Source organism: Cyrtonyx montezumae, unplaced genomic scaffold, assembly GCF_038088225.1.
Source record: "Cyrtonyx montezumae isolate F1298 unplaced genomic scaffold, pur_monq_1.0 scaffold_29, whole genome shotgun sequence".
NCBI classification, from domain to species: domain Eukaryota; kingdom Metazoa; phylum Chordata; class Aves; order Galliformes; family Odontophoridae; genus Cyrtonyx; species Cyrtonyx montezumae.
Window position 1 is genome coordinate 2757660 of NW_027072033.1, and position 9795 is coordinate 2767454.

At 39.1% G+C, this 9795-nt stretch overlaps 1 protein-coding gene across 2 annotated transcripts in view; it reads left to right on the top strand.

Moving 5' to 3' along the window:
• The window catches only part of PTAR1 (protein prenyltransferase alpha subunit repeat containing 1), a 35658-nt gene extending 28966 nt beyond the window's left edge, over nucleotides 1-6692 (top strand). Inside the window, exons 6-8 of one of the 2 annotated variants that reach the window (XM_065740610.1) lie at nucleotides 2838-3154; nucleotides 4275-4598; nucleotides 5955-6692. In XM_065740610.1, the coding sequence (XP_065596682.1) occupies nucleotides 2838-3154; nucleotides 4275-4598; nucleotides 5955-5973 (660 nt within the window). In that variant the 3' untranslated portion in view covers nucleotides 5974-6692. Of the gene's footprint in view, nucleotides 1-2837; nucleotides 3155-4274 lie in introns of both variants that reach the window. The other variant, XM_065740609.1, reaches the window with a different exon arrangement.
• Nucleotides 6693-9795: the final 3103 nt, after the last annotated feature.

Genomic DNA, 9795 nt, shown 5'->3' on the forward strand with positions numbered 1-9795 from the left:
AGTGGACTGCACTGATTACACAGCGAGCTCGGATGGGGAACCTCAACCGTCCAGGAATCCTGGAGGTGATCATGGACTGGCCTGAAGGTAAAACGTTTGGAACAACGCCAGCTGAGGAGGTGTCACGTGCTAAAGAAGCCCCACCATATAATGAACTACCAGACAATGAAAAGAGATACGCCTTGTTCACAGATGGATCGTGTCGCATTGTGGGTAAGCACCGCAGATGGAAATCTGCTGTGTGGAGCCCCACACGACGAGTTGCAGAGGCCACTGAAGGAGAAGGAGAATCAAGTCAATTTGCAGAGGTAAAGGCTGTCCAGCTGGCCTTAAATATTGCTGAACGAGAGAGGTGGCCAGTGCTTTATCTTTACACTGACTCATGGATGGTGGCAAATGCTTTATGGGGGTGGTTACAACAGTGGGAACAAAATGGTTGGCAACGGAGAGGTAAACCTATTTGGGCTGCTGAACTGTGAAAAAACATTGCTGCCCGAATAAAGAATATGGTTGTAAAGGTGCGCCATGTAGATGCTCATGTTCCTAAGAGCCGGGCAACTGAAGAGCAGCAAAATAACCATCAGGTAGATCGAGCTGCCAAAGTTAAGGTGGCTCAAGTAGACTTGGACTGGCAACACAAAAGTGAATTATTTCTAGCTCGGTGGGCCCATGAGACCTCAGGCCATCAAGGAAGAGATGCAACATATAAGTGGGCTAGAGACCGAGGGGTGGACTTAACTATGGATGTTATTACACAGGTTATCCATGACTGTGACACATGCGCCACAATTAAACAGGCCAAGAGGATGAAACCTCTTTGGGAGGAAGGGCGATGGCAAAAGTATAAATATGGAGAGGCGTGGCAGGTTGATTATATCACCTTACCAAGATCTCGCAGTGGTAAGCATTATGTGCTCACCATGGTAGAGGCAACTACTGGGTGGCTTGAAACATACGCAGTACCCCATGCTACCGCCCGGAACACCATCTTAGGGCTCGAGAAACAAGTCCTATGGCGACATGGCACTCCAGAGAGAATTGAGTCTGATAATGGAACTCATTTCAAAAATTCTCTTGTAAATACTTGGGCCAAAGATCATGGCATCGAGTGGATTTATCATATCCCCTATCATGCACCAGCTTCTGGTAAAATTGAAAGGTACAATGGGTTGTTAAAAACAATGTTGAAAGCAATGGGTGGTGGAACATTTAAGCATTGGGAGAAGAATTTGTCAGAAGCCACCTGGTTGGTCAACACCAGAGGATCCATCAATCGCGATGGTCCTGCCCAATCCAGCTCTCTACCCACTGTAGAAGGAGATAAGGTTCCTGTAGTACATGTGAAGAACATGTTGGGAAAAGCGGTTTGGGTTCTTCCAGCTTCTGGAGAAGGCAAACCTCTCCGTGGGACTGTTTTTGCTCAGGGACCTGGGTCTACCTGGTGGGTGATGCAGAAGAATGGGGATGTTCAGTGTGTACCACAAGGGAATTTGATGTGGGGAGAGCGCCCTCAGTAATTCTATTACTATGTATATATGTATATATGTATGTTGTATGTGTTTGTATTTAATGCTTGTTAATCATTGTTTATGTATATATATATATTAAGCATGATGTAATGATGTTGAATAAGGGGTGGAATGTCATGGTTTTATGATTTTTGGTACTGGTATTCCACATCATAACATCATGTAGTGCATTTGGAGTTAAGGAGTTAATGTCCCAGCTCCGTGGACCATCGATAGTTCCAGGTATGCCTGTCTCAGAAGAGAAGAAGAACTCCATTCCCCAGAGGACTTTGCGATGCTTTGCGTTCTTACGTGTTTACGCTCAGAGGGAAAGATAAAAACTGTCTGCAGTCACGGGACTCTCTCTTCCCTTCGGGACCGAGCTCGGCAGTGGGTGTTTGTTGCAGCCGTCCGCCTTCAGCGTTAGCGTAAGGCCTTCGGTTTATCAGACACTCTCTCTCTTGCTCATTTTATTTGATTCATTTGCCTCAATTCCAATTATATTATATTATATTGTGTTATTTTCCTTTCTGATATCTTATTTAGTAAATTAGCTTTCCTCCTCAGATCGTTGCCACTGTTTTGTTCCTGGGCCCATCTCCCTTCTCCTTTTTCCCTTTCCCCTTCCCCTTCCCCGGGGTGTGGGCCCGTGGGTCCCCTGCCTCAATTGTCACGGTACCGGGTCGAACTGTCCCGCAAACCGGTGACACAGCTATGTTATAAATACATCTGCAGTCAGTAATAGAAGTATTTATCATGCTTCTTTGATAACATTTCTGGGAGTTCACCAATTATCTATTTTGAGTGGAGCATCTTAATTATAGACAAACACTCTTGTATTCCACAGTCCGTAGGACTTAGAATGAGTTATGGTCAGCATTCTATCCTGGAAATGAAAGCATGAATTACTGTAAATCTTTTTTCCTTTTTCAATCTCCTAATGTGTCATGCTCTAGACAAAAATTAAAGTACTTGTAATTAATAACATCCATGGAGTTTGGTTTGCTTTCTACCTCTCACTCCTCTAGTCTTCATACCGAGCCATTCTGAGGTTTTGACCGTTTGTTTTCTTGCTTCTGTGACACCTACCTTTTCAAACTGTGGAATACATACTGTTTCTTTAGTTCATGGATGCCAAGATACCTGCCATTACACAGTGGAAAATGTGCAGTGTTTCTTTCATTTTGCTTTGTTTCTTCCTAAATGCTAACTGTAAGCTTTGAAAACCCCAGAGGAGAGGTGACCCCCAAAAAAACAAAACAAAACAAAAAAATGGTGATAGAGATCTCCTTTACTCTGGTTGATAACTGTTGCTGCTTTTTATTTCAGGTTCTCCTTGATGAACTTTCTTCCACTAAATACTGGGTTTCCATGCATGTCTCAGACCACAGTGGATTTCATTACCGCCAGTTCTTACTCAAGTCCTTGATAGGCAGAACTGTGAATGATGATAATACACTGGTACAAAATCAAATGGAAAATGAACAAAACTCTAGCCTTCAAACGGAGGGGGAATGTGAAGGAGCAGAAGCTGCTTGTGTGAAGGAGCAGAGTGTGGATATCCCCCGATATTTAGAGGAGGAGTTGGATTTTTGCACTGATCTGATCAACACTTACCCAGGGCATGAAACTTTGTGGTGTCATAGGTAAGAGGACTTTGTCAGAAGAGCATCTTTCTAGTTCTAGGATTATTCTTTGCCCGGTGTTTCCAAATTAGTTATTTTTCTGATCTTAAAAGGTAACACTCAGTTCAATTTCTAAGCAACTGTTGGAAAACATTTCAAGAACAGTCAGAGCTTCTGAATAGAAAACTTGATTTGGTTAAGTATCTTGTTGGCGTCAGCTCCATTTGTCCCTATGGTTTGTGCAAGTGTCTTCTCACTCTTAAGATATTTAAAGGGAAAAAGATATAGCAAGAGACACGAAGGAGAAGGATCAGCTGTAGAAAAATTCTGCTTTGCCAGCTGTGTATATATACCTGATGAGATAATAGTGAAGGTTGCCAAAGTCAGTGAGAATTTTTTTTCTTTTGCTACTAAAACATATGAATATATATATATATATATATATATATGATTTTGGCTGTGATCTACTCTGTGTTGGCTAGCAGGCTTGGCTCACTTAGAAAGCACAGGGGCAAAGCTGAACAGGACGGATGTGTGCTGTTAAAGTAGTCAGAACTAAAACATGTGTTTCATGAGGTGCAGCACTTCTTCCAGTAACAAAATCTGTCCTTTTTCTTAAAATCCAAGACTATTTGGTTACAGGATTGCATTCCTACTGTTTTTGTAGTTGCAGAAGATATCTGCAGGGATTGCAGGGGTGCAGCTTTTATAAGCCTGCAAGCATATACATGCAAAAGTTGCTTTCTGTAATTAAATTTTTGCTGTCTTCTTTAACAAGTCTTGTCTAGGCTGAACGGAGGGGCTTGTTTTGTGAAGTGTGAACTGTGATAGTAGATTTTGCGCAGTGATACTTGTTTGCTAGTGAAAGAGGTGAAGTTTACATTTTATTTAACAGTGTATAAGGAATAATTTGCTGGATGGTATTGCAAATTTTATTACTGAGATCAGTGCATTTGTGCAATCAGTACAATGGTTTTTTTCCAGTTGTTCATCTTGAGGTTATCACATTCACTCCGTCTGCATTCAGTTAAATGTTTTGCTGCGTACTGAGTGTGCGGTGGCAAATTGTGCTTTTCAGCAGCAACAGCAGATTATTATCAGCTCATGGTTTGTTTTTTTTTTTCTTCCTTTCCCTCTGAAGGAGGCGTGTGTTTTACCTTCAGCACCACTTAATCAACAGACTTCCTCTTGTGAGTGTGGTGGTTGCATCTGTGGACAGCAGTGATGAAACTTTGCATAACTCACACCCCAGTGCTGCGACAAGCCACATGGCACAAGCTATGGATGTTGATGGTGTGAATGAATCCAGCAGCAAACAAGGTTACACCCAAGAAACAAAACGCCTGAAGCGTACTCCTATGCAGGACTCTTTTGGCCCTGAAATGGAATACAGGTTCATAGATAAAGTTTTGTCAACCTGTAGAGATGTGGACCAAACCAGGTTTGCTACTGCTTACAGGAAATGGTTAGTTACCTTTTTAAGTCAGTGAAGGAAGAATTTAAGGCCTCGAGAGTTCTTCTTTTAGTGCAATATTCTTTTTTCAGACACAAGCGCATGTCTTGGTTGCAAGTGTTAGCTAACTACGTGTTTCTCACTCTTCTACTGGTCAGTCCTAAAACTTATACTCAAGTCTGTCACTTTATTTATTAAAGAACTGGCATATCTTTCTGTTAAGCAAATGCCATGCATTGTTCTTTCATCTTTTTAAGCAGACATTGGTTTTCTACCTGCTCCAGATTTCTACCATGCCATTGTCTTACTTTTTAACTTCTTCATTGAGGTTGACACTTCTGAATGGTGTGGCTGTTAAGAGAAAGAAGGGAGAAAAAAAAAGTTGTCTGCTTTTGAAACAGTGTCTGGAAAAAGAATAAGAGGATCTGTCGGTACTGGCTTAGCCTGGTTACAGGTAGTTCCTGTTTACTGTACTAGACCTTGCTCATACCTTAATGGATTCATACTGCTGACTGACAGTGGGTGACTACTATTACTTTTGTATTAGCTGGTAGAACATCAGGCTGCAGAGTTTCTTCCTTAAAAAAAGTAACAGCGTTGGAGACTTGCCTTTTATTATCATAACTAGGTTTTTGTTTCCTTATTAGTTGTTAAGTGAGTTTGATATGAAAGTCTCTGAAGCTGAAATTCTGAAAAGGAGATGCAGGAAAATGAAGTATTTTCTGTCACAAACACACAAACACAGTCAGAGCTATATTTAGAAATATTTTTCATAGGGCTGACTTCTTTAATTTCTTAATTTGTATTTATTTATTTATTTATTTTACCTCAACAATTCAGAATTAATGACACTTTGATACACATTTCTGAATGTATTATGAGCACTATGGAATCTCACCCTGCTGTGTCACACGCATTGGTAACATAAGCTTAACCAAGGCTGTACAGACCCAATAGACAGTTAAAAAATAATTCTGCTGACTGGTTGTTGAGACTGTACAGCTCAAAAAAAAAGACAGCAGCAGGACGGGGCTCTCTTTGCTTTTATTCTTCTGCAGGGCTTCTGTGACTCCTTCCTTCATTGCACTTCTCCAACCGTAGGACCTCTCTTTATGTAACTATAACGTTTAAGGGGATTTGATACACATTTCTATTCCAGTGAAAATAAATGGTAATGGTTTGTTTTGTCATTTCCTTAGGAGCTGTCTTTATAAGGAACTTTTAAGGGAGGAAATGTTATATACAACTGTAGAGGTTTCTACAATGGCAACCATTACCTCTGTTCCTAACACAGAATATTAACTAAGGGGATTAGATTTTCATGCTAGAATCTTCACCAAAATTGCTATTTCTTTCTCCTGCCCAAAGTGCCTCCTTACTACAATGAGTTTCAAGCATCTGGGTTGGGCGGAGAGTGAGAACAAGTAAGTGGAATTACAAGACTCACAGCCTGCTCATAAACTTACCACTTGAAAAGAAGAAAGGCACGTGAGATGTGTGGAATTCCAACAGTGCTGAATAATTTGGTGGATAAAGATTACTCTGCATTTCAAAATGAAAATTGACCATCTCTTGTCTTAGAGAAGTAAATTCATTTTAGCCACAGAGTAGCAAACAGACATTTCTAAATATATGCTCTTGTGTTTATAATACCTAGATAAGACAGATTTAGGCTGAAGGATCTTCCTGGCAAGGCTTTGACTTCATGAGCAACTACAGCTGCCTCTCTAGCAATGTATGTATCACTTGGCTTCTTGACTTGCATCTTAAGGCTGCAGGTTTTGATTGCAGAAGAGTGCAACTGATGGGTGAAACAGGTGTGGGAGTGGCTTAAAATAATTATTATGCCATAAAGTGTTTTCTGTGTGATCACTGAAAAATGAGTAGGTTCGGGTGCAAGCTGGACTCTAAACTCAGCAGCAAAAAACAAAAATGTACACCCATCCCAGAGGATGCAGTGTGTTTTGTTCATTAAAGAAATGTTAAGGCATGTGCAGTAGCCTGGGTTAGCTTGATTACAGACACCTCATTAATGACTAGTACGAACCGGAAAGCATGACATCAGGTGGCAGTCCAGTAAGGGCCATGTTCATGGTCACTGAGTAATTAGACAGTAACTTAATTGTGCTTTGTTTGTCTACCTTTGCAAAAATTACCTCTTGTTAAGAAAAACAGAAGCAGGCAGCTGAAGACTGGGATGTGGGAGCAGATATGAAATACTTCTTCAACTGTGGAAGAAATGCTCTCTTACTGTACTGGTCTAACTGATATTTTTTAAAGGAACTTGCAAGATTTATGCTAGAGTCCATCTTAAAACCCATTATATAGTTCTTCCAGACTGTAATCTGGAGGCTTCATTGGCTTTTTTAGAGCTATGTCATGGAAATATTGTGCTACTGAATTTGACAATCTTTCTGACATAAACACTTAAGATCTAACAGGTGCCCTCAGCATGCATGTGTGCAGTTCCTGCTTTTGCCAGCAGCAACAGAGTTTGGTCCTACATAAACAAACAGGGTTTCGTTGTGCATTCATACTTGGAAAATGTTCTGCAAATGCTGACTGTAGTGTTGCTGGTATTTTTATTGCTCAAAAAACACCAGTGGATATAGTATAAGTCAACAGTTATAAAACCTATACCTGATGAAATGCTCTGAGTTTTCTTTTAATCCAGTGAATTGGTGCTTTTAGAGGTGTTTTCAGACCAGACCTTACTGCACAAAGAACTAGATTATAAAAATGAATTTGATTGAAACAACTCATATTTTCCACTGTGAAAAGCATGCAGTGAGCTGACAAAAGAAGGCTTTATTTTTCATTTTTTAATGTAAGTTATATTGAAGAAAATAGATGACTAAAATATTTCATGCTGACAGTGTCCTGAAACCTCTTACATGAGATGATTGAAAATATACTTTTAGCAATTTGTATTACACTCAGAATTGTAGGATGTGCCAGAACTGTGATGTTTGGAACTCCTTGGACATGACTCAAAAGAAAGAAGAGTGGTTCAGGACATTGGTAGTTAACATACACAGATGTTGTTTGGTACAGATACTTTGAGTAATGTATTTTATTCACTTTGTACTTCAGAGGTTAGAGTATTTTCATGTAGTCAGTGAACATTGTCATGGAGAAAATGTCCAACAGAAGCTGCATTATGTAAGGCTTTAGCTGTTTGTAAGTTCCTTCAGAAATGTGTACAGTCTGTAAGCATCTTCTTAAAAGTTCAACATCTTTACTGATTTTTTTCCCACTGTTATATGTGCTTTGCATTGACTGAAATTCTTTCTGTTCACTGGATTAACTCTTGTAGAATCCATTTCTGCTAGAAAAAAAAAAAAGGTTTTGAGGAACAAATGTAATTTGAAACTACAGAAATTAGAATGGATGTAGTAATGGATTGAATTCTTTGCTGCTACTACATGAGATATTATTTCACTGGCATTTGTTATCTCCTGTGTTACAGTCACTGGAACAACATATGCAGCATTAGATACAATTTCAGTAAAGCTGTATGAAGTCAGTGCTAGAACACCTCACCATAGCTGCTCAGATAAGTGTTTGTTAATCTCCTCCCACCAGGTTATTAGTGTTTTGTTGACTTATTGTGCATTCTTGATACAAATTCTTGTGACATTTAAATATGGAGAAAAGTACATTGTTAATTTATACCGTTTAATTAACTTGTTTTAAGGCAAATAAGCAATGAGCTAACACAGTAAAGAAGCTTAGAATCTGTTTTACAATCAGTTTCAGCATTTCCAGTTTTATGCTAGTCCTACTTTATTAGAATTACGTAGCTAGGAGTGGACTTTTTACTAAGTAAGTAGCTAATTAATTTTTAGAAAGTATTGTATAATACAGATGAGAGATAGAGAGCTTGTCTGCATAGGCAGACTCAGCAAGCATATTTTTTCAGAATTACAAATCCTACAATGAAGAAGATGTGACTACCACAGAATAATTTAAGCAGTGAGTCTTCAGAGATGTGATGATTGAGTTTTTGTACAAGATTTTATGTTTTTTTTTCTCTGTCTTGCCTTCTGTGAGGGAATAATGTTCTTTAGGGTTTTTTTAATTTTATTTTTTTGTATTTGTGGGAAGTGAATTGTTGCACTGTTGCATGGGGATGAAAAAAAACCAACTTTGGCAGTTTTGGAAAACAAGCAGTGAAGGGGATTGTAGATGTGATTTTTTATGTTTGTCTTGTTCATCTGGGGATAAGAGTTCTTCACAGTCAGAACTTGTTTTTTTTTAATGTCGTACAAAAGAAAGAGGATAAATCATCTGTTCTAAAATGCTCTTAACATTCAGGTTAGCTTCAAAGGAAGGTCAGTGTCCTGGCTTAGATGATTTTTCTTCTTTTTTTCCCATGTGTTCAGAATGTGTTTCCTTCAGAACTTACTGTCTGTTTTCCAACCAGCAAAAGAAGAATGTAGCAAAGGAGTACTGAGGTGGCCTCATTTCATGTTTAGATAACTCTGACTACCTCCTGAAAAGTTCTCCTGTTACTGTCCTCACAAGGAGTTTGTCACACTCAGCTGTTTTTGAAGCCTCATGCTAGGCCTAGATCCTCGTTGACAGCTGAAAAGCAAGAGCTTTACCTACAAAGCCATCTGGTTTCCTAGAAGAGTTTGAAGCAGGGCAGGGGATTGTTAAAGAAATGAAAAGGCAAAAAAAGCAAAGGCAAAGGCAAAAAAAAAGCTTCAAGCTGTAGTTAAAAGTTGGGAAAACTAGAATTACCATAAACTTTTGTTAATCTTTTCCTCTGAAAAAGCAATGTATTGCTACAAAATGGGGGAAATGTGTGCTTCCAAAAAATCCCCTGTAGACAATTTATGTTTTTGAAGTATAAACCTAACCATTTTAGTGGCTTTTTCTTAGCATTGAGTAACATTAACCTTACTTCTCAGGGCATAGTCAATCATAGTGAATTAGAGTACAATTTTACAGTTTATAATTATTGATTAAAAATAAAACGTAATCGGTAAATGTGTAATAACTGACTTTTGACATATTTTGTCTATCATAGTGTTTTATATGTACCAACACTCTAATACTGTTTCTTAGCATGTCATCTGCATTATGTTTTTATTCTGTATCTTAAGTTACTGTTGCAGTCTTGTGGGCAGCTCCTGGCAGTTGCTGGGTTTCGTCTCTATGCCTCCCAGTACAATTCAGTAAGCTACTCAGTATCTCGCAGGGA